General features: G+C 38.5%; 1 protein-coding gene across 2 annotated transcripts in view; it reads left to right on the top strand.

Annotated features, from left to right (window-relative positions):
• The window catches only part of abcf1 (ATP-binding cassette, sub-family F (GCN20), member 1), a 34421-nt gene that overhangs the window by 7253 nt on the left and 1528 nt on the right, over positions 1 to 25640 (top strand). The window contains exons 7-24 of one of the 2 annotated variants that reach the window (XM_040121530.1): positions 1439 to 1516; positions 4690 to 4746; positions 4846 to 4929; positions 5018 to 5113; positions 7625 to 7747; positions 8010 to 8110; positions 9440 to 9525; positions 9621 to 9760; positions 11917 to 12065; positions 12166 to 12249; positions 19480 to 19604; positions 20637 to 20749; positions 21142 to 21316; positions 22217 to 22291; positions 22734 to 22804; positions 24177 to 24209; positions 25297 to 25465; positions 25553 to 25617. In XM_040121530.1, the coding sequence (XP_039977464.1) occupies positions 1439 to 1516; positions 4690 to 4746; positions 4846 to 4929; positions 5018 to 5113; positions 7625 to 7747; positions 8010 to 8110; positions 9440 to 9525; positions 9621 to 9760; positions 11917 to 12065; positions 12166 to 12249; positions 19480 to 19604; positions 20637 to 20749; positions 21142 to 21316; positions 22217 to 22291; positions 22734 to 22804; positions 24177 to 24209; positions 25297 to 25465; positions 25553 to 25617 (1824 nt within the window). The remainder of the gene's footprint in view (positions 1 to 1438; positions 1517 to 4689; positions 4747 to 4845; positions 4930 to 5017; positions 5114 to 7624; positions 7748 to 8009; positions 8111 to 9439; positions 9526 to 9620; positions 9761 to 11916; positions 12066 to 12165; positions 12250 to 19479; positions 19605 to 20636; positions 20750 to 21141; positions 21317 to 22216; positions 22292 to 22733; positions 22805 to 24176; positions 24210 to 25296; positions 25466 to 25552; positions 25618 to 25640) is intronic. The other variant, XM_040121531.1, reaches the window with a different exon arrangement.

Genomic DNA, 25640 nt, shown 5'->3' with positions numbered 1-25640 from the left:
CAAACAAGCAGCCATATGACAGCCAGGCAACTTCAGGCAGTCATTGACTACAAAGGATTTTCATTATTAAAAATAAAAAAATATATAATTATTTTGGTTTGTCCAATTACTTTTGAGCCTCTGAAAATGAGGGATTATGTTTAAAAATGGATGAAATTCCTAACCATTGATGTGATATTTTTTTTTTTACCCCCCTCAAATTAAAGTTGAAGGTCAACACTTCAATCACATCTTGATGGCTTCAATTCCAATCCACTGTGGTGGAAAATTGCAAAAATTGTCACTGTCCAAAAACGTTTGCACCTAACTGTATATATCTCCAGAATACCACTCAGTAAAGGGCATACCTCTGCCGATGCAAAATAGTGACGAAAATGTCCAAAAATGCCCTGTCTCGCATCGTTAAACAAAGTGATAAAAAAATTCCTGAATCCACCCCTTTAACAGGATCAGCACCGAAATTTAATGGGTTCTTCACTGGCCCGTAACCCGTTCCTCCACCAAATCATGAGGATGAATACATTTAGTAGAAACCCTGAGAATACAGCTGTTTCCGACCCCAATCCTGAAGAAGACTGCTGCGTTAAAATGTCGCTGTTATTAAAGTCAGGGTTCAAGGTTACAAATGAAGGATGGCCATGTTTTTTGCCTTCATACTGGATTTACTTTAATTTACTGTAAGGCAAAAAACATAATCATACTGGGCTCTGGTATCTTCTAATTGGTGTAAATGGAAAATGAAGCAAATCACACAAAAGGAGCAAACCTATGACTGAACTGCTCGGTAAGTTAGTGAAAACGTAAACCCTTCTTCGGGATCCTCCATTACTAATGAATGTGGTGTTAAAAACCAGTTTGTGGTATGTGGGACTTACAGGCACAAGATGGCAGACAGACTATATTTGTAAAGAATATTAAGGTGTTTTCCTTTGATTTGGTGCTTGAAACAGTAATTTATCTGCTTTGACAGATGTTTGTATTTACATTCTCTTAAATTTCTGGGTCTTTCTCTACATGTCTGCGCATCTTTGATACAGTAGGTTGAGAAGGGCGAGAAAAAAGATAAACCTAAGTTGGGAGCTGGAAAAATCTTTATCTTTCCTATGTCAGCTGTTTCCTGCATCTTCCATCCACTCATTAATCCATGCACAAAATATGACTCTGGAACACAGATTGGTGTCACATAGAGCATTTTCTTTTTAAAATTTCTCCTCAGATTCTAATCTCCCTCTCTCCTCTGTGACATTTCACAGGTCTTTTCCATAACTTAATCAGTCTGAGACTCTAGAAATTTCAAAGATTCAACAAATGTTGCTTACTGCTGTGTGTGTGTGTGTGTGTGTGTGTGTGTGTGTGTGTGTGTGTGTGTGTGTGTGTGTGTGTGTGTGTGTGTGTGTGTGTGTGTGTGTGTGTGTGTGTGTGTGTGTGTGTGTGTCAGGCTGCATCTGATGAGGATGAGGTAGAGGAGGAAGACAGAGAAGAGAAAACTACGAAGACAGCAGAAGCCAAATCCAAGGTGGGTGCTGTTGAAGATCTAAGTCTTTATAAATGTGTGAATTAATATGAGCAGACACTGTATGGATTAAGCATGGTTTTAACTCCGAATTGGCTGTTTGGTAAACCCTTCCCCTGAACAGCGATTATCCAGTCCTAGCTTAGCAACTGTAACTAGGTATTGTAGGGCTCTGTCAAGCTCTGGGTTTCTTCATGTGTACAGCTGTAGTTGAAGCTACAGCTTGTAGAAGCTAATAAGAATGATACTCTGTATTTACACAGTTTGGAGGACAATGTCTTTTTCGTTTTTCCAAAACACGAGCAACAGTTTACAGAAGTAGGGAAGGAAAGGAACAAGTCATTAGCTAAATACATTATTGTGTGGAGTAACAGGATACTGTACAGAAATACCTATCAAGGACTGGAACATCCACCCAGTGTGTCAGAGTTTAGGCTAATTCTGTCTTAATCTTAGAAACGCCAGCTAAATTGGGGTTATCCAAACTCATTGGTTAATAGTGTTCCTTGTTCTCACATTTTTTTTTTTTCTTGTAAAGTGAAGCATATTGTTAGAAAATATGAGCATTAAAGCATAAATCTAACCCATGTTTCTTGTCAAAGTACATTTATATGCAATTTCCATATTTTGTGATTTTTGAAGTAAAAAGAATAAAATCCAACCCCTGTAGCAAACAGAAATTAAAATATGAGCCTGTCTTCAAATGTTGTAGCGCTGTTTTTAAACGTAATGTACAAAAGTTTTGGCTCCTTACTGTCAGCAGTCTCAGAACTTGAAGTGATCTGCAGGAAGAGCGGCTGAAAATTAATCAGTCAAGAATAGAAAGACTCTTAACTGCTACAAAAAGTTTTTACAAACTGTGCGTCTGCCAAATGGAGGTTACTACTTACTGTCTTTTGCAGATGCCTATTTGTTTCTATTTTTTAAGTTCATGAAATGAAAAGTAACAGTGCATTAATAATTGAAGAAAGGCTCATTTTATGTCTGTTTGCTGCAGGGGTTGTATTTACTTCTATTCACTTCAAAAATCAACAAAATATGAAACTCGCCCAGGAGTGGCTTAACATTTGCAGACAGCTGTATGTTTTTCTAAACTAAGAATTAGCATCAACCATGCAAGGGTTATGATAGCATGAATAACATTTTAATTACATTTGATTGACCGTTGTCTACTATAAATGAGATGCTGCTTTTGTTTACTTCTGTATAAAGCCTCAGACCATTGTTTCAAAAATTTTGAATTAATTTAAATATGTTACCACTGTCACTATAAGTCACAGGATACACAGTATGCCAGATTGGAAGGTTTCAGTTGGCTGTAGCAGTTAAAGCAATTCCAACATCCGATCTCGCACATTCCTGCTATCAAAAGATCCATTATTGTAGTCAGGTTATTTTTTAATATTGTAGGAAGAGTATTTTACATGTTGTGGCTAACTTGTAGTTTCGGCTCAGACTGCACCCATCTGCATGTCTACATTCTTCTTTTTTACTTCTTACTTTCTTTTCAAATCATGGATGGATTAGGTTCAAAGTAGAATCTTCAAGGGTGTGGCCATTGGCTTTGACTAAAATTTTATTGGAACTATCAATGAAAAAACCAATTCAGGTCCCGTATTTATATCTCAGAGTAGGAATCAGTCCTGACTGGCCAAAAATTCAGTGACACATATTGTGACACACATTCCATCCTACTTTTAGGAGTAGGAGTAGGAATAGGAATAACTGTCTTTCTATCAACTTTCTTCACCAAGCAAACTACTCCTATATACTGTAGAGGAGAGCTCCAGAGGTGTTCTAACAATATTTTCATGACCTAAGCTTATGAAAATATTTTTACAAAAGTTTTTTAGTCTGATCTTGTGCAGGATGCAAATGAGACCGTGCTATCCCTGAAGAAACCAAGATCTTTGCAGCCTTGCACTTTTTGGCATGAATTGCAGCTTTTCAACAGTGTTAATTGAATTGAAAATTGGAGAGAGATACAATTTTATTGTAGCTTATTCCTGTATATGATGGGGTATGTGGTGATTTGACATTACAGAAATTGGCCTAATTTTCCCCCAAGTGCATGCCACAGAACTATCACAGTGGGTGAAGTTGAAACATGAATTAATTCCGTGTTTTCTAAAGAGTGGTGTACCACAGCCTGCAGAGGATTTACAACATTGCTGTGTGTATGTCATTGTACAATATAAACCAAGATGCACAGCAAGGCATTCAAAAATGTTAATGGATACTGCAGCTGACATATTTTTAACATTTTTAAAATCAATTATTACATTAAGCTTTTAAGGTATGCAAATGGATAATCAATTTACTTTACTTTACAGCCTACATTATGCAAATGAAAAATGGTTAAATATGAGATATAAGATGTGTTGTAATAGACAGTATTAATTACAGACATGTAATTAATATCATATCACTATTTTGCATTTTTACGTATATTATTTGCCTATATACATAAAAACTACACATTAAAAGTTTTGCTAATTTCTACATTTCAAAGTTTCCATTGTTTAATGCTCAGAAACGGAAACTACAATAAATCATTGGAACTTCTACTTTGTGGCCGATAGTGTTGTAAAACAGCAACATCACACTCTCTTCTAAGAGTTGTCAGGCTTCATAAATAAAATCCTACTGAGAGGTAGGACTGTTTTTAGTCGTAGGTTAAATTTAATTGGGATTCCTAGGAGGGATTAGTACAGACCAAGGGTTCCCCTCAATCAATTTGTTCAGTGCAAACATAGAAGTTGTACATTTTGGCCTTGCAGGAAGACAGATTAAATTTTAGCATGAGTTGATGCAAAATATAAAATGAATGAAATTGTACAGTGTCTGTCTACCTTTACAAACCTCTTATCTACAGTATGGCATTTAAAAAAAAGAAGCCTACGTAGGCCTGCAGTATTTCCTCATTTCCTTATTAATTTCGTCATTGTACGGCAGAGCCAGGTATACTTTCAATAAGAGAACACTCCGTGTAATTCACTGGTGGCTAAGAAGAGCTTACTTTGATTACTCTTCACTTCGCTCTTCTCTCTTGACACAGAATAAAATATGTTGATTTTGCTCTAGAGACCTTTTGAACTACATACATTTGTAATGTCTGAGTTGTCAACTGGGTTTAGATCAAGAGTTAGGTCATTTTTAAAAAAATGTTTCTCTAGTCACCAGAAAATGATGAGGATGAAAAGCCAAAGAAGGGGAAGAAAGGGCAAAACAAGGCAAGTAATAAGTGCTGATGTTTGTTGCATCCTTCCATTTTTATCTAATTTACAGCATTTTCCAGGTAACCATGATGTGATTTAACTGTGTCTATGTAGAAAGGAAAATCCGCTGAGCGATCACGCAGTGAGGATGAAGATGAAGATGAGGAAGAGGATAGTGACGGAGGTGACAGGATGATGGTATGTTTGTCCGTCCTCCACAACGCTCTCCTCCTCTGCTTTCTATCAGCGTGTTAACTTATCTCTTTCTCTGGCTGTAACCATCAAGAGTGCTGAGGATGTCATCGCAGAACAGGCTAAGCAGCAGGAAGACTTCCCATATGCTAACCTAAGTAAAAAGGAGAAGAAGAAGAAAAAGAAACAGGTAATAACTATATGCTGTTATTAAAGGCGATTTTATCGACAGATATTGGCCTATTACAGATATATCGGTATTGGTTTAAACGTTTTCCACCGTGTGCCGATATGAAAACTTTTTTTTTTTTACAGAACATAATGAGGAAAAAAAATGCTTGGGGTAATTCTGAAATGGTCTCATCCCATACTTTTTCCAGCAGGATGCACTTTGACTCCATTGTTTACAATAATTCTAGCACTGTATCAGCAAATGTAGCAGAGTATGCATCACAGCTGAGCAGACAATGGTGCAGAATCAGGCAGCACCTTCACGAAACGTTGCTAACTAGTTTGTGAAATACATGCTGGAAAGTTATATAACTTAATATAATCGTATCACTTAATATAATGTGTATATACGTGTGTGTGTGTGTGTGTGTGTGTGTGTGTGTGTGTGTGTGTGTGTGTGTGTGTGTGTGTGTGTGTGTGTGTGTGTGTAAATTTTTGTGTGTGTGTGTATGTAAATTTGTGTGTTGGTGTAAGTGTGTGTGTGTGTGTGTGTGTGTGTGTGTGTGTGTGTGTGTGTGTGTGTGTGTGTGTGTGTGTGTGTGTACGTATACGTCCTGAACAAGCAAAAACAATAAAAACAAATCATTTAAAATTGCATTGATCAATAAAACAATACAAGGCAAAACAAACTAAATACAAGGATCAGAAGAGGGGAGTCATTTCAACTCATTAGGACTGAAGTACAAGCTGCACATGGTAATTGGGACAGGCTCAACATGCAGCTGTGGCGAGGAAGACACTGAAGCATGTATTGATTGACTACTGGACTTTTAGAGAATAAAACATAATTTGCTTATGAAACCCCAGGTGATGTAAGGATACATGACGTGTTGAAGTAACAGGAGAAAGCGCCGCCCACGAGAGCGTATTTGGCCAATGTCATTGGAAGATGGATGACACATTGCATTGACTTAATGGCGTTTGATGAGTCCAGGACGGTGAACTATCAAATAAAATAGTGATTAAATACACACGAGATGTGGTATACTTGGATACATTCGATAGCTTTTCTCCGCAGATGAGGCATTCAGGTATGGTACAGCTTTCTTTCCCCTATCTAAAAATATAGAACTGAACCAATGAGTAGATTAGTCAATTGTCAACAGTATTGATAACTGATTAATCGTAAGTCAATCTTTCAGCAATAAAATGTCAAGCATTCTCTGATTCAGTCTTCTCCAATGTAATGATGTGCTCTTAATTTCGTTAACACTATTAACAATTTTACAAAATTTGGTTTTATCTTTAATCAAAATTTTTTGTGACAAAATATATATTCGTCAGTGACATTTTTTTCGGATGAGAGAAGACAAAGTTAAAAAATTGAAATGGAGTTTGAAAATAAAAACTGACAAATTCTCACTGTATTTTTGTTGACAAAAAAGAGACAAAATTACATAGACTGTTTTTTACACAGTGACATAATTCAAATCTCCTTTCATTGTTTGACTACACATTTTTCTTCCTACAAGCCCAAATCATCTTCCTGGTGACTGCACACTAACATCACACCAATGAATGCACCACAAGCATTGCTAGCCTGGACCTAGCTACTGTAAACACTTCAATGCTACTGTTTTAGGAGAAAATAACTTGATGGCAACAGCAGGGCTTGGCCAGACAATATCGGGTTGAGATATGGATCCACTTCAGATGTAATGCTGCTGAGGAAAAAAAGTAAGTTTGTAGTATTTTGGGAGAGAAGCCCTGCGGCTACAAAATTGCTGGGAAGAAAACCATAAACCCGAAGAGACCACCTCAAGGCACACCACACAGAAATCTTCCCATCTCTGTGTGGCTTATTTTCATTTTAATTTTAATCTTATTTCAAAGCAGTTTGCTGAAGTTTGACTGAAATGCTCATTTTTGGTCTTGAGTAAAACTAGAAATGTTCCCAACACTTTTGTCAACTAAACATCTGATAACTAAAAAAAAAAGGACTAAAATGGGAAGTGTTTAGATTGGCTGTAAAGTGACCTTAAACAAAAAGGATGAGGTTAACGAAATACGACTAAAACTAGCATGGACTTGTTATCTCAGGACAAAAACTAAGACTAAATTAATTCATTTTTGTGAACAGTGTTTCTCACTATATTCTGACATTTTGTCACCAAATGAATAATTGATTCACCAGAAAAACAATTGGCTGTTTAATTGGTAATGAAAATTATTGCTGGTTGCAGCCCTATAAAATATAGGTAATCTAAGTGTCATATACATTTTAATGTGATGAGAAGTTGTTAAAATGTCCAGTAAAAAAATGGAGATAAACAGATCTTCCAGCACCTCAAGCCTATCTTCAAGGCATTCCAGGGTGCTGCAACACACACTTTGGGACCCACTAGTGTAATGTCTTCTGGGGATCTGGAGGAGCTTTAAGGCTGAGAAAATAATCCTTATGATGTGATTAAGATACTTTGTGTTGTGTTCTTGGGTTCTTATTTCTCTGTGTTGGTGTGTATCGTTACAGATGGAGTATGAGCGCCAGGTGGCCAGTGTTCGTGCTCAGAGTGCCTTGGAGGGAGATTTCTCCATTTCCCAGGCTGAGATGTCATCCAGACAGGCCATGCTGGAGAACGCCTCTGATATTAAGGTTACATACTTATTACAATATTCTCAATGAGTGGCTTAAAATGTACTTTTAACAGCAAATGTTTGAAAATCTGTTCTCTTGAAATGTGAATTGTAATGACAAAGTGAAGCTAATTATTTTTAGTTTAGTTATGTTTTAGTTTTATACATATTTTTTTTCACAACTTCTCTTCATTTTCACTCTAAAGATGATTTTAACTTGTTGCATGTACTGCATAAACAGTCAGGACTCTGTTAGTGAAGATCTGTTTTATTTGCTTTAGTTGGAGAGGTTCAGCATATCTGCTCATGGCAAGGAGCTTTTCGTCAATGCTGACCTTCTGATTGTAGCAGGAAGAAGATATGGTTTAGTTGGACCAAATGGGTAAAACACTTTTATTTTATTTGATTTTTTTAATTACTTTTAACCAATACAGGCACAGAGACCTCTACTCATTATGACATTACCCTGATAATCAGGTGTTGGGTTGAAATGTAACCCTCATTACAGGGTTGGAATTAGTTTCTTGGATCACACTCTGATCATGATGAACATACAGTATGATTCTAAATATGCTTTAGCAATTACTGTGTTAATACTGGGTATCTGCAGAGAGAGTCTGTTCCGATACTTATACCTACCTAAATGTTGTTTAAATATGTAATCAGTAATATCCGACATATTGAAATAACAGGTGTAGCGTACGTCATCTGAAACACCTTATTTTTCACAAAGTACTTGATCCAAATTCCGTAGGTCAGAAATATTAATTTTATAACCTTAATTTATTGATATGATATGAATGAAAGATTAACTGACCGAATGGGTACCTCTAAATGGAGCCTAATATTCCGATTAATTTAATGGTTAAAAGCCCAGAAAAATGATCAATATAAACATAAATCAGAATAAACAGGCCCAAACTGATCTTAACTGATTATTATTAGCATTAAAAATACAGACTAATTTATCACTGTTCCTGCTTTAACCATATTAGTTATTTAAAACCGCAAAACAAAAAAACCCAAAAATTATTGGTTGAAGTGTATTGGATTAAAATATCTACATTTTAAGTATAATGCTATAATTTCTACATTTCTACACATTAGTTGCAAGTATTTATTTCTTCTTGTTGATAAAATCACCAGAGTGCCAGTGGAGTGATGTTGCACCAGAAACAGGTGTGGTTCTGAGAAGTCTGTTCATCATTGCAATGTCTATTTTACACCAAGAACAACTTGCTTTGCCCTGCTTCATGTGATTGAACCTGGGCACCTGGTCACCCAAATACTGCACAGGCAAATTTCTAGATTAGGAAAATATGAAACTAATGAGAGCCCGGCTTGTGCTGGTTATTATAATCAGTAAATAGGGGCTTCTGTCTCTCCTGCTCGCTCTCTCAGCTGTCTTTCTCGCTTGCTCGCTCTCTCTCCAAAATAATATCCATTAGCGAATGCAGTCAACAAACCAAGTAATTTACATAAAGATGTAGCATAACATTTTCATGACATTTTTTGGAAGGTTTAGCCTCCCATAGCCTCTTAATAGTGCCGTCTGTGCTGCCACACTATGAATATCCATTTTTTTTGTTTGTGGTATGATAAGTAGCCAGGTTAGTATGGCTTGTAATAGTAGCCAATGTCTTACTTAATATTCATCTACACATTAGTAATTACTGATTAAGTGTACTCTTGTCGTGGTCTCATCTTTCAGCAAAGGAAAGACCACATTACTGAAACACATAGCCAACAGGGCTCTCAGTATTCCCCCCAACATTGATGTGCTACTGTGTGAACAGGGTAAGTGACCTGCCACAATGTGCCCTCCATCATTTCTTTCTCTGTCCATGTTGTTATTGCCTGCTAATTCTGTTATATGTTTATGTTTCTGTAAGAGGTGGTAGCTGATGACACGCCAGCAGTGCAGGCGGTGCTGAAAGCAGACACTCGCCGTCTGAAGCTTCTGGAGGAGGAGAAACAGCTCCAGTGTCGTCTGGAGAAGGGAGAGGACAATGTGGCTGAGAGGCTGGAGAAGGTGAGTGCGTGTGTACCACAATGGTGTGATATTTTAAAGCCAAAGACAGCCTAATAAACTGGCAGGGTCAAATCCTAGTAACCCTTGTTTAATCAGGGCTACTTTCAACGCAGTTACGCGTATGATTTTTATTTTTTCATCCCAGTACCATGGTGTGTAAGTATAATCATAATGGTGGAATGTCTAACTATATGTTCAACACTCCACAACAAAATATTTTGACATTTATTGCCCAGATTACAGTTAAAAAAGAATGAATAAGTATTTGAAAACAAAGAGACTGAAAAGAACATTACTTCAACTCAACTACATTAAGGAAGAAAAAGAGCAAAAAGAAAAACTAACTCCTCGAATAGCTGTCTGATAAAGAGAGAGGTTATTATATGGACTTCTTGCAGAGAAGCGCTGAAAGGGGACCAAGTTTCCTAAGATCCTCAAGTTTAGCCAAATTGTTTGTACATCAGATTGTTCCTGTAGCCCTTTAATTCGGTAATTGTTTTGTCTTAGTGGCAGCTCTACTGTTTTGGTTCAGTCGCCCTGCTCTCATCAGCCTTGTTTCCAGCAGCAGGCAGCGGTTTTTGATGAAAAAGCTCTGATAAACCCACTGTAAGCTACCTGATCAGCACCAAACAGCAGACAAACACAGTAAGATTGTAGAACATAGTGGAGCATGTAGCAGCTAAAGAGCTGGATATTTTTCTCAGGAGTTGCAGAAGACCAAACCAGAGCCGAAAGGAGAGGGAAGTCTGAACTTGCATTGATCAGGTGGATAGAAACACCAATCGAAATGAATGATTATGTTGCCTTGTGTCTGCTTGAAGTTCCACTTTGCATATCTCTCTCTTAAGGAAACGGGTGTAGTCGTTGAACAATGGGGGGACTTTTGAAGATGATTTGGCCCTAGTTTTGACTGGAGCAACTGAATCCAATGTTGCCAGGCAGAGGTCATTAAAGGAGTTCACCAGAAGGTCCGTATAAGGGAAGAGAGGCAGGTCCAATGAGAGGGTAGAAAATGCATATGAAAATTTAAAAGCTGTTGTTGGGTTAATGATGCGAGAGCAAATGGGGGCCAATGTAATTTTGGGAGACAGAGGAGAATATAAATTAAACACAATACTAAGATGATCGGATACACAGAAATTAATAAGTTCCATACTATTGATCTTCAGGCAATATGATAGAACAAGATCGAGAGTATGGCCCTTATCATGGGTACACCCTGTGGAGTGTAAAACAAAATTTAAAGACTCTAAATGGTTTAAAAAAATTCCTTGGCGAGTGCATCGCCAGGACAACATATATGAATATTAAAATCACCAGTAATATAGACTCTGTCATAATTGGGTAGAAGCAGAGAGAGGGGGTCAGAGAATTCAGAGATCAAAGTGCCATTAGGTTATGGGGCCAGTAGACTAAGAGGAATAAAATAGGCTGATGCTTGTTGAGAATCTCCCACAGGATACTGGCTTAAAGAAAAAATTGCTGTAGATGACAGCGAACACTTCCTTGGCCAGACAGCCGAGGTTTTTGAGCATGGGTAAAGGCTGGATGGGTTACTACATTCAGGGCACTGTATTCCTCGTGTCAATCATAAAGAAAAAAATGAATATTGTTGGATGTAATGAAACCATTACATAAAAAGTCTTTGTTCTTTAAAGACCTTATATTTAAAAGGGTTATTCTTACAGGTATTCTTGGAATAACAAAAGGGAGAGAGTTTAGGGGGACATAGATTAAGTAATTTACATTTATTTTTGTGCTGACAGAAGGAAGGGCTACAGGGTATGTAGTGACAGGGACAGCAGAAGGTGTTTGGAGACTACCATACAGGTAGTGTGATTTAGATTGGGCAATAACTTTAGATAACAAGAACTGATGTCTAGTGAGGAACAAGTGACATGAGCAGGTACACGTGCTGGTGTCTGCAAACAGTCATGCACGTTGAGTTAAAGAGGTGGTGAAGAAGCTCTTCCCCCAACCAGATCCCTCTTTCGGCTGTGATGTATTACCTCTGACCAGGATTTCTGGTACGGCTTCAGAGTAAAGCTATGAACGGGGGTCCATGAACCTAGTTCCTGTGCCGACCTCCGGATCATCTGGCGGCTTCAGTGTTTTGACACCCAGGCTTTCTCAGATGTGTTTCTCCTCCTCGACAGGTCTATGAAGAGCTGAGGGCAATTGGAGCTGCAGCAGCTGAGGCCAAAGCCAGAAGGATTCTGGCTGGTCTGTCATTTACCCCTGAGATGCAGAACAGACCTACCAAGAGGTTCTCTGGTGGGTGGAGAATGAGAGTCTCCCTCGCCAGGTACACCATTACAAACATGGATTGCCCAAGATGCAATATTAACCTTTTAGATGTTTTTTATTTTTTTCACTCACTCTTAGCTTCTCCTTCGTACCCACAGAGCTCTGTTCATGGAACCCACACTACTGATGCTGGATGAACCCACAAACCACCTGGATCTGAACGCTGTCATCTGGCTCAACAAGTATGAAGCATTTTTTTTTAATCTAATGCATTTCCATGAGTCATATTGTGTATTTGATAATGACAGTTTTTAATTAAGATCAAAAATGGGGAGGAATATTTAGGTTCATAAATTTTGGTCTGTGGATGAAGAAAGTTAATTTAACCAAGCAGAGTTACATCTGATTGAACTTTGACTTGTAAAATCGTGAGGTGCTCAGTGTCCTACCAGTTTGAGACTGACTTCTCACTCAGGATATATTGTGTGTTTGTATCCATTTTTATATTACAGCAAGGTGAAATAATAAGAGCAGCAGAGAATGAGACATAACAAAAAACAATACATATTTTTATAGGTCACTAGAATAACTTTGCTGTTCCAGGCTTTCCGTGTCCCACCAGGATTCCAACAGTGTAAAGAGCTATTGCGCTCTTATTCCATCACTGCAGATCAGAATAACATGAGGCAATTTGGAAATTAAACGTTGCCCTCTGTTGCTTTTTGGTTGGACCGCAACAGTGGGGCTAGCCCCATAAACCGGAATGATGTTGATTGACAGACTGAGTGATGAAGTTACACCATTGGTCACATTTGTCAGATTGTGTGTGAGTATGAGTATGAGTGTATGAGTGTTGGAGTTTCCCCATTGAAGGTTGCTCTTTCAAAATTAATTAGCACTACCACCACCAGCGTTTCCAACTTAGTACCTTTTATTACTAGATTTACTCACCTTTCAGACCCCTTTAGCAACTTTTTTTCACTTTTTGGACAAACCTTAGCTACTTTCCATAGAAGAGCATTGCCATTGTTCTATGGCAAAGGTCCAAAATGAGGACCCTCCGAGGTAGATGCAAACAATGGCAAACTTTCTGATGCATCCTCCGACTTCGGCATGTAGTTATCACTACCAGGTAAGAGGCTGAACATTTTCCCCAGCCCTTTGGTGTGCTGAGGTTTTTAATTCTGAGGATGTTCGCAAGCTCGGGGACGGGCTTTCTCTCCACAGGCAAACCTCTCTATGCCTCTCATTCAATTAACTTCTAACTTTCTCTCTAGTTATCATTTTACAAGTAGCAGCAGCTTGGAAATGGCTTGGAAGTGACTGCTGGTTAACATAGTCTTAATAGCCCGCGTTTCAGTAACTATTACATACTTGTTCTGTTGTCTGAAAACAGAAGCAGAAAAACATGTAAAGGAGCACAGTTTTATTTGGAATGCGGCTGTATATATTAGCACAGAGAGTAGGTGCCTTTAACACACACTCAACAGTAGTGGAAGTCAAGGGATAGAGTGGGAGAGTGACATTCAGCAAAGGCCCTCCTCTGGATTTGGAACCATGAACCTTGTGGTTCACAGTCAGCTCCTTTAGCCCTGGACTATCAGCTTGGCTTGTGAACTGAGTGTCTTTTGTTTTCACAACCTGAAAATTAAATACAACAGAGGCAAGTGAGAGTTAGTGCAGTAAAAGTTAAAATATTCACTGACATTTAAATTTTACAGATAAAAATTTAAAAGAAAAATCAAATGATTGTGATCAACTAAGAAATGTTATGAGACTTCCATGAAGTTTGATCACACATTTGGCAACTTAGGACATGTTTTTTGTACAGTATGTATTACACGTTTATTGTCACTGTGTCCTGAATTTTAGACATATTTCAAAACTTTTTACAACATTTCATTTTTAGGTTCGTAACAATGTCTGACCAAGTTTTGATAGCATTTAAACAAATACTTCAGGAGTTTTGAGAATTGATTACACAAATTTTGGTGGAAAGACTGGTGGACTTTGTGGACTTTGTAATTGACCATTACTGCCATTGAAGCAAATTTTCATCAAATTGCAAGATGTTATGCAAAAAGAATGGAGTCTCTATCACCATCTGGGGAATTTTAGCAGTTTTTTCACATTTTGAGTTCTGTGTGTCAAAAAGTTTGAAAACTTGCTTGTTATACCCATAAACTTTGAGCTGTCAAAAACAGATTTTATCTGTTGACTGAAACATGACCACAGATCATGTCTTTTAGTTTCAGGAAAAAAACATGCAGTCAATAGTCAGATATTAAGTTTTTGGAAGTTGGAAGAAATCTGCACCTGGCAACCCATCCAGGTGATGCAGGTAAGACCTTGAGATCCACAGGTCAGATGCAAGTCCCAGGTTGAAAACATTCCGCCAAGGTTGGAATGTTTCTGTGGGGTATCACAGTTGGGTATTCCAAAAAGCCCGGTTAACCTACCCTGGCATTAACTGTGGACCTGGGTTTGATTTAACCTTTTGTGACTTACCTCAAGGAGTAAGTGATCCAACAATCATGGGGGTGCTTAAATTCTACTTGCAACAATTTATGCAGATTGGACTTCAACTTAAGATGAGTTCAATAAGCTTTAGTGGCCAATATGCACCAGATTTTGTACAGAACTTTAGTGTGGCATGGCAAACTACTGGTCCAAGTTTTGTGATATGACATCACTTCCTTTGTATGACAAGTTTTCCCTTTATAACTTTTGCATTTTTTGGAGTATCAAAATTCTTTTAATAACCTTTGATCATAAGAGTCCATAGATTCTAATGATCAAATTGTGCAGATTGGACTCACAGCCTAGGAAGGATTTCGAAAAAGTAGGTTTTGCACAATTTGCAATTTTGCGAAAAAACTTTAATGGCTGTAATATCACGAGATTCAGCTAAATTCAGGCAACGCGTGCACGTAAGGTTTTTGAATTTGTGATGTACTATGTGGGAGTTACTGGCCAAAAAGCCCTTACCTTGATTATAGGGCCACCTGCTGGTGGATATGTTTGAAAAATAAAAAAAAATAATGATGATGATGATAATAAACAAAGCTGCAATGACCTGGGTCCAAGCAGATTGGGAGAATTTAGATGCTTGTCTCTTGTTTAATTGTTTATGAAATTTGGTTTTCCTGAATGCAAGATGAAACAATGACACACAGTCAGCCCAAGAATTTGAAGATGTAACATTAAGACGTAAGGCAGAGATAGGGTTTGAAACCTCAACCACAGGTTCAAGAAATGAACAGTTTACCAATGAGCTATTTGGGAGGGTATGTTCCACAGCCTGTTTGGACACACAAAATATATGCAAGGCCTGGGAAATTTTTACACACAGGCTAATTAACTTTTCATTTTACTGGCCGTGGTTCATGGGTTCAATGTGTACTACTGCAATTTGATTGCATTAGAGTTTGGACTTTTGCCCTGGAAATTTGTGATTTAGAATTGGAAGTCCTTGGTCATTACGGTCATTGGAGTCGAAGGGGATAAGGAGTTCCAACTTGGATAATTGACAATAGTTGAAAATATATGCTTTCCTAAAATAACAAAAGCAGGCTGTGGTAATCTCACTGACGCATTAATTTGGATTTACCTTTCACCAGTCATTCAAAAGGCTGAGTATTTAGCAGGATTCAGCCTGGGGACCTCCGCTACATTTTGAAGTGGGTTAGCCCCACTTCAAAATGCTCCACTGAGCATCCTTAATCTGACCGACCGAATTCACCCACTAAAACTGTTGAATTGTCAAGGCTCCAAGCAGTGTAAACATATCTTAATGATACTAAGTAATTCGCTTCAAGATGACATTTTTCAGTTTTGCTCATACTATATTTATGATTACACATGCAAAGTCAGGTAATGACTGAATTTCTTTGCAGAAGAGCTAATTTTCTCAGTTCAAGCATTGCTGTTATGATGTATTTGTGTATTTCTTTAAAAATGTTTTCAGGTGTCAAATTTTCTTGAACAGTTTGCCGATTCACACTGATTTTCAGAATAATCTGATAAACAGGTGTGGAGAAGTTGATAAAACTAGGTATTTCAGACTGTGAAACGGCAAATTTATGATGTACATAGATAAAAGTACATTTTAGGAAGCAGGAGTAAAACAAAATTGGAATTTAGGTCAAGTAATTTCTGAGATACAGGCTTTTGTTGTATTGCCACCTTGGGGCCAATTGCTCCAAGGTTTTGTACACTCCTTCATGAAACAATAAACCTATGTACCAATTTTCATTTTAGATAATGTTCACAATGGAAATTACAAACTGCTGAATTTTGATTGGCTGCTGGGAGCAGTTCAAGTACTTGTACTACAGTACTTTTGAGAAAGAGAGTTAATAAGTGTTACTATGAGTCACTTCACCACAGTTGAACATTTTCTGATAATTCGTCAAAGAAAAAACAAGCAATTTTTAGTTATAGCGTCTCCCAGTGTTCTATTTTTATTAAACTTGGAGACCATTGTAAAGACCTAACATGTTATGTTTCATGAAAATCAGACAATGCATTGGTGAGATATAGGACATCTACTGAGACATTTTGATGAAGATTCATTGGCTTGTATAATTGAAACAGATGACTTATTGTCTTATCAAATGTTTCAAGCACTGAGCATGTGGCAGGCTTACAAGTTACTACTAGACTGGCAAGATGTTGAAAAAGTGAATTTTCTGGAATAACTTGATGATCCCCAAGAAGTCAAGTGCCAGATATGCCAAAGGAAACTGGCGTATTCACAACTACGGAGAGTTTTGGCAAATCACATGAAAACTATAAGTAACAGCTTAGCTCTCTTGCAGGATTTTCATTTTTCTATAATGATGTTATTGTGACCTGCATGCTAATAAAGTATAACATTGAAGTCTGTGTAGGGAAAATTGGCTTAATTTAGGGAAATATGGCATTAATCAGAATTATCATGCGGAAACTAATATAACTGTTTCTTGGTGATCAGTCAAGAGTATCTGTAATGCACATATTAACTTTGGGAAAGAATTAACCTGAACTGGGGTAGAACAACTGACCATGTTGCATCTGTCTCTCAGTCATGCCGTTTTACATTATACAACATTTAGAAAATCAGGCCTTATTTGACTCAGTATTCCATCCAACTCTTCGAACAGGCCATGGATATCTTTCGCCTCGACTACTGGAGTGCCCTTCCAGCAGGCTTACCTTCAGGCACAGTGAAACCCTTGTAGATGGTCCAGAATGCAGAGGCAGGTCTGCTTTTCGATCAGCCTGAAAGGGCACCTGTCAGTCCACTGCTCATTGGACTCCACTGGCTACCCATGGCCGCCCAGAATCAAATTCAAGTCACTAATGCTTGCCTACAGAGTGACTTCTGGGTGTGCACCCATGTACTTGAACTCAATCCTTTAGGCTTATGCTCCTTATTCCTCCAAGGAACACCGTCTAGCATTGCCATCCCTGCACCCATGGCAAACACAGTCCAGACTATTCTTGTTTCTGGTTCCTCAATGGTGGAATGAGCTACCAAATGTTATCAGAGCAAGGGTGTCCCTCTCTATCTTCAAGAAACTCTTGGAAGACTCATCTACTCCAAGACTACCTCCCCCTCTTAATGCCTTCTAACACCCTAACATGCCTAAGTAGCACCAACTGCACACTTTCGGTGCACTTCTCTACCTGATCTCCTTGCACTTTGTCTTTTGAGTAGATCTAGTACTTAGCACTCACTTCAAGGTCTCCTACTGTACTGTACTTGTAAGTCGCTTTGGATAAAAGTGTCTGCCAGATGAGTAAATGTAAACATACAGAATGGGTGTCTGCCCCAGCAATTTTGTTACTGCATGCACACTCCTTGACTGGTAGCTTGCCCTTGTCCGTGGTGAGGGAAGGTTCAGGCTCAGTCGTTGAGTTGGCTCCTTTAGAAATGAGAACTATTGAGCAGCTAGTATGGAAGCTACTGTTTGGTCACAACCCAGCTACAAAACTCAGATAGCTATGCAGTGCTAAGTAGCATTCGGCAACTGAGTGGTTAACTCGCTCAATGCTCGCCCATAGAGGTTTAAGACTGAAGAGAAAACGTATTGTCAGGAGGAAGTTCCTCCTCAAGGGAACTACATCACGTTTGTCTGCCAGTCAAGACTGGCATAGTGTAAAATAACTTCTGGGGGACAGCATGGGGACAGTGTCCCACAATGAGACACTGAAATGATATTGAAAGAGAACGTCACATTTCTCTATAAACACGTTTCCTCTCTCCTGGTATCTTTTCCACGGATCTCTCCTCATGTTGCATTGTTTTAGCGCGGGGAAAACGTCTGTCTGAACACAACCTAACAGCAGACTTTTCACCCTGCATTCGAGTTTGCCCACAAGGATGTTTATAATCATTCCTGTTTTTTGCCCCGTCACGCACTGGAGAAATCAGGTCTGGTTGCACTATTATGTCCAGTTTACACAGGATCAGGCTGCGTCACGGCTGATGGAGACAGTCTGCTGGATTCCAGCATGTGTTTGTCAACTGGATTTGTCACTGGAGCATCTATTTCTGCTGGAGCAGGTTGCATCTCTGAAGCCTGAAATTCACTTGTAAATGCATACAGTATAAATGCCTGTATTGGCAGGTGATGTAAAATTAATTTTTAATGCTGCTTTCCATTTGTTCCTTTCATCATTATACACATGTTGAGAGAGGGAGGGAGGGAGGGAGGGAGGGAGGTGAAGAGCAGGCCCTCCTGGGCTCTTTGAACTCCGTCAGATTGATAGACAAAGTAAAAAACAAATACAGGTATACAGGTTAATGACAGCAGGTGTGCTATGAGATCGGCTATACTGACATTTAAAATAAGTGACAAGAGAAGGTTAGAAATGACAAAAGGTTGTCATTGAAATACAGTCACATAATAAAAGTTACCACATCTGAATGAGCTGCAATTTGTATTTACGCTTGTGAAACACGAAAAATGTCATCAAAACCAATCTAAACTATATTCCAATAGTTGCTAGTGAAGAACAAATGCTCCACTTCTGAAATGTTTTGTAGTACACACTGGAACCACAACAGAACTGTGACTGAACTGGAGTGGAAGTAATACAGTAGATGGGCCCCTCTGTATTTTGGCCACGGTGTCATGTTCCTGTAGTACCACCCTAAGGGTAAAAAAAATTAGTGACATGCTTTTTGCCTTCAGTAACAATCTCTTCTGGCACCAACGTCAGGCAAGACTTTACATTTGTTTTCCCTCTAGAGTTATGGAGCTAGAAAAGGCAAAGTCTTTTAGTCTTTAGCAAGTTACATCTTCTACAGAAATTTTGGTCATATGGCTGCAGTGATAATAAGGAAAATGATTTGAAGTTGCTCTAGACTTTAGACTTTAGTCTACATTTTCACTGTAAATATTAAAGTTGCTCTCTAATATTTACAGGGAAAGTCTGTGCTGCTTCTTTTAGAGAGATTTGTGTATTCTCTCATCTGCTTACAGCTACCTTCAAGGTTGGAAGAAGACTCTCCTCATAGTTTCCCACGACCAGAGTTTCCTTGATGATGTGTGTACGGATATCATCCACTTAGACAACCAGAAACTCTACTATTACAGAGGGAACTACTGTAAGTATTAATTTAGATCAAGATCTTGCAGATTGGGTTTATGTTTTTAAGATAGCATGACCCTGATAATACAAGACTGAAAAATTTAGGCACTAAAAGTAAAGAGTGGATGCTTTCAAAAATAATGCCATGAATAGTTTGTATTTATTAATGTACTTTATCCAGAGTGCAGTAAACAGAAAAAACTAAATCAGATCAGTATTAGCTGTGACCACCCTTTGCCTTTAAAACAGCACCAGTGTGCATATGCCTGCACACCGTTTTTAAGGTACTCGGCAGGTAGGTTGTTCCAAGCGACTTGGAGAACTTATCACAGTTCTTATGTGGATTTACTCTGTCTCAGTGTCTATAGACTCTTCGTGTAATTGCAGACTGACACCATGATGTTGAGATCAGGGCTCTGTGGGAGACGTACCATCTGTTTCAGGACCCCTTGTTTTTCTTGTCTCTGAAGATAGTTCTTTATTGACCTTGTCTGTATGTTCGGACTTGTCCTGCGGCAGAATGAATTTGGGACCAATCAGATGGTATAAGAGTCTTAACATCTAAAGTGCCTAAAGCTTTTGGAGTATTGTACAGTCGGGTCCATAATATCTGAGACCACTTTCCCATTCAAGTGAAGGGGAAGGTGGTATTAAATGTTATTAAATTCCCATTAAGAATATATTTTTCATTTTATTTGGTTTGTCAGTTTTGTGTCCTGTTTTATGGCTAAGAGTTAATTGCCTCTAAGTAGGGAAATGTCTACCTCAATTAATCTGAAATTCAATCTGTAGAGCAACTTGATAGTTTACATGTCTGTATTAAAATTAGCTTTTGCCTTGCAGTTTTATTACATATTTTTGTAGCTGTCTTACAGTTCGAATGGAATAAACTTTGAATAATTACTGTACTGAAATACAGAGAATTACTACATTACATCAGCCCACTTGTCTGGGTTAATGTTACGGTTAGACAGAGTAAGACACACAGCTGAAAAGTGATAGTGGAAATCCTGCTTTGCAATACTTAGTGTTTTTCCTTTTCCTTAAGTGACCTTCAAGAAGATGTATGTGCAGAAGCAGAAAGAACTGCAGAAACAGTACGAGAAGCAGGAGAAGAAACTCAAAGTGTTGAAGGCTGGTGGCAAGTCTACCAAACAGGCTGTGAGTATGGCCGTCCTCCCAGGGTGCAGTTTCATAAATCTAAAAGTTGACCCCAAAGCAAAATGAACCAGACTTTAAAGAGAAAACCAATTCCTGCCACTTGACCTATGTGAAATAAAATACAATACTTCAAGCCCTGTCAAGGAGGCAAGTTGTGTTGCTTCATAAATGGGTCGAATAAACAATTCTTTCACAGTTGACGCTATTGCAGTGTACCCATAGAATCTTCATGTCTTCAGCAAATGTATAAAATTAAACTCCAGAGTCAAGCAGAGGTATCATGTGTGCCACAACTAGCCATTCCAAACTGACACCAATGCTTTATGCAGCCATTCTTCTCAAATTGGATCTGCAGCTGATAATTTTTTTTTTTTTTTAATGATTCCACTCAGGAGAAGCAGACCAAGGAGGCCCTGACCAGAAAGCAACAAAAAGGCAAGAAGAAAGGAGGTCAGGAGGAGGAGAGCCAAGAGGCCACAGAGCTGCTGAAGAGGCCTAAGGAATACACTGTCAAGTTCACCTTCCCCAACCCACCTCCTCTCTCACCACCCATACTGGGACTACACAGTAAGAACATCTACAGACTGCTACAGCTGCTCAATGCTTACTCTTTTTTCCCAGAACTGTGCCGAAAATGTTTCAACAGTACAGGTGACAACTGACTATCCCAAATTTGAAAATGAGCTAAACACAGGTCTAAAAATTGAAGGAGGCAGGTGAGAATTGACTACATGGTTTGGTAACATGAACCTTCAGTGTCTGTCAATCAGATAAACATCACGGAGGAACACATTGTCATGAGTAAGAGCATGCTTCTTCTTTGCTGCATTTAAAAAGAAAAAATATTCTGACAGTGACTGTGGAGAGTTGACAGGAAAGATGAGAGAGTGAGATGGGGAAACAACATGCAACGACGTGGTTCATGGGCGCCACCTTTAACCCCAGACTGCCAGCTGTCTTTTAGATGGCAAGCTTTATTTAAAAAGTTCTCCTACCTTAATTTGTTTGCGTTACTAACAGCCATTACAGGTTACCTAGTTTTAATTTTAGTCAAAGTAATAACGGTGCCATCCACTCCATATTGATTAAAAAGCAGAAAGATCAACCTGTTCATGGTAGTTGAAGGTGTAAAGGATGTATATCAGCTAACGGCAATGTCCCACATTCTGTTTTGGCCAGGGAACATTGTTGCATGTCCCACCTCTCTCTTTCTCCCTGTCAGCTGACAAATATTCCACATTTTGTGTGTGTGTACATGTACAAGTGTTTGGATAGAGTCAAAAAATTAATTTATTAAAATTATATTAATCCTATCTTAGGTTTGAAAGGCTATAATATACCAGAGTAACAGTTTCTTATTTAATAATGTCATATTTTCACAACCTCTTTAGTGTATTTGCATAACGCTAATTAAAGAAAACACTTAAACTTGGAATTTTGTTTTGACTGCAAGGTTTCTTTATACAGGTGTTGACTTTGGCTATGAGGGTCAGAAGCCTCTCTTCAAAAATGTGGACTTTGGAATTGACATGGCCTCCAGGAGTAAGTGTGCTGTCTCTATTTTAATTATATGCTGTCTCTAGGGTAACACTGAGAACTTTGATACGTATGCACACAAGTGGTATTGTTCATGTATTTGCTTGAGTACTTGTTGTGTTTGTGGAAGGTAGGGGACAAATAAGGGCTCAATCCCCCCGTTGCTGACACCAGAATATCTTTCTTGAGAACTTCTGATTTTGCACTGTAAAAAGACCTAAACATGGAAGTGCTCAAGGAGGTTACTAAATTCTTAATGTAAGATCATGGCAGGAAAAGCAGCAGCAGTACCATTGTAGATTACTTTCTCCTCTCCTCATCCCTCAGTTGTCTTATTTTAGTCAGTTCACAGCTGACCTTCCTTCACATTCCACTGTACTGTCCCCTCTGTTCACCATTTAACTTTTTATTTAAATTCTGACATTACTTTCTTTCTTCTTTCCTCTAGTTTGTATAGTTGGACCCAATGGTGTCGGGAAGAGTACCCTGCTGCTGCTGCTCACTGGCAAATTAAATCCTGTAAGTGTACAGATATGAAAGATTTTATTTTTTCTTAAATATCCAATGGCAAGAAAAGAGAAGTGAACCCTTGAGAATTATCCGCATTTATGTGTAAATTGGTCTTAAAATATGGTCAGATCTCCATCTAAAATACAATAAAGAATATACAAAATCTATTTTAATTAATAACACACCATTCATGGTATTGGTCTTGTTCACATTGAAAGCATCATTCAAACATTCACAGTGTAGGTTGGAAAAAGTATCTGAACCCCTCGGCTAATGACATCAGCAAAAGCTAATTGGAGTCAGGAGTTAACAAACCCCAATGAAACCAGATTGGAGAGGTGGGTTAAAGCTATTTTGAATTTGCTATGCACAAGAAGCATCTGCTGATATGAACCAGGCCTCACAAAAAAGAGATCTCAGAAGACTTCAAGAATTTTTAAATTGAAGTGGGCACCCAGCTAAGATGATTCCAAAGGCACATTACAGAATGCTCAGTGAGGTAAAAAAGAAGCCCAGAGTAACAGCTAAAGGCTTAAAGGGATCATTGGAGCATTATCACATCTCTGTTCATGAGTCTGCCATACACAAATCCTGGCCTATATTACATGGAGCATGATGTCCATGGAAGGAGACCATGGAGGAAGCCACTGCTCTCCAAATAAAAAACACATCACTATGCACTTGAAGTTTACCAAAGAGCAGCTTGAATCTCCACACCACGTCTGGGAAAATATTTTGAAAGTGTTTTTTAATGTTTGAATTACAGTGGAGGGAACATCATGATTTAGGGCTTCTTTTTCTGCCTCTGGACCTTGATAGCTCACCACAATCGATATGTATCTTACATGACAATGTCAGGGTGGCTGTCCGCCAGCTGAAGCTCAGTAGAAGCTGGGTGATGCAGCGGGACCATCACCCTAAAACACTGAAGTAAATCTACTACAGAATGACTTTAGACCAAGAAATTCTGCCTTTTGGAGTGGCCCAGTCCAAGCCTAGGTCTTAACCCAATAACGATGCTGTGGAATGACCTCAGAGAGCCATTCACACCAGAAATCCTAAGAATATGGCATAGCTAAAGCAGTTCTGTGGGGAAGAATGGTACAAAATTCGTCCTGAATGCTGTGCAGCTCTGATCCGCACCAACTGGAAGAGCTTGTTTGAGGTTATCGCTGCTAAAGGAGTTATTAAATCCAAGGGTTCATTTACTTTTTCCACACAGTGCTTAGCACATTGTGTTTGTCTATACTTGTGACTTAGATCAAAATCAGATCACATATTTTGACCAATTCATGTAGACAACCAGGCAATTCCAAAGGGTTCACATATTTTTTCATGCCAGTGTATGTAACTCTGATTTAACTGGATGTTTCTTTTTTAGACTAAAGGTGAGATGAGGAAGAATCATCGTCTGGTGAGTAAATTATTGTTGATGTTTGAATCTTAAAATACATACTGTACATTGTAACCATAAATCATATACTCACAGAGGTATGTTTACATTGAGTGTAATTTTCCAATTATAATCAGTTTAAAAACCCAAACAGAATAAAAATGCTCCATATAAACACCTCAGTCAGACGAAATGGGCCCAAACTACAGAGGGGGTGGTTTAAACCTTTTAATAAATCTATCAAAAAAAAAATTGTACCATGTAAACGATATAACCTGATTACTCTCTGGCTGCTTTCTTTCTGCGCATGCCTTCCGTCTTGACGGAAATGCCCGGGGACATACGTTTCTCCACTTCTTGTGCATGTCACACAGCTGTTCCAATTAAATGCACATGTAAACACCAGATCATATTAAATCACATCACATGTAAACAGTTGATCTGAAATTCTCAATCAGAATGAAAAAATGTGCATGCTGCTAGTGTCTCACTGAACTGACCAACTTTTGGCAGGGACAGAGGCCTTTGCACCACAGTAATGTAGTTTGTCTGCAGTAACAAAATGCTGATCTGACAAAACACATTTAATGTTCTAGCATTGGTTTTCATAATATTTCTATAATTTTAATGACCATTTACCATAGCCTCTCAGATTCACATTGATTGAGATAAAAGGAGCTGTGCCAGTTTACCTGGGTATTGATAGGAAGTTGATAGGAAGTTGAGCTGTTGACTACAGGGTTGCCAGCTCTTTTCAATAGATAATACTGTACTGTCTATAGCCTGCTTGAAAACTCTCTGATTGGTATGATTTAATGTCAACTGGAGACACAAAGCAGATACAGGATGTAAACTTTGTACATTTTTTTGTGTGCAGTTTTTCAGTAATGAGGACCAAGTGGAGTGCTGTCAGTGATAATGAAATCCATATAAATGAGCTGTTTACATTAATAGAAAATTGAAGAAAACAATTTACATTTGTAAAATTTGAACTTTTTCAGTAACTGAGGTCCTGTTATCTATTTACATTTTCATTCTGAAGTGGTCCAGGGTATTGATCAGTTTACATGAAGAAAAGTTTTAACTAGGATGTTTACTCTGCTTACAGAAAGTGGGCTTCTTCAACCAGCAGTATGCTGATCAGTTGAACATGGAAGAGACTGCTACAGAGTACTTGATGAGGAACTTCAACCTTCCCTATCAGGACAGCAGGAAGTGCCTGGGACGTTTTGGCCTGGAGAGCCACGCCCACACTATTCAGATCTCCAAACTCTCTGGTATGAACATGAACTGTCAAGACATTTTAATGTCAACTGACATGACTGAGACATTTTCTAACACTGTCTGGATTTGATCTCTAACAGGTGGTCAGAAGGCCAGAGTAGTGTTCGCTGAACTATCATGTCGTCAGCCTGATGTACTGATCTTGGTAAGGACCACTGAGCCTTTTTA

Source organism: Xiphias gladius, chromosome 24 (genome assembly GCF_016859285.1).
Source record: "Xiphias gladius isolate SHS-SW01 ecotype Sanya breed wild chromosome 24, ASM1685928v1, whole genome shotgun sequence".
Taxonomy (NCBI): Eukaryota; Metazoa; Chordata; class Actinopteri; order Istiophoriformes; family Xiphiidae; genus Xiphias; species Xiphias gladius.
The sequence above is the reverse complement of the archived record's forward strand: the minus strand, read 5'-3'. Positions and strand labels throughout refer to the sequence as shown.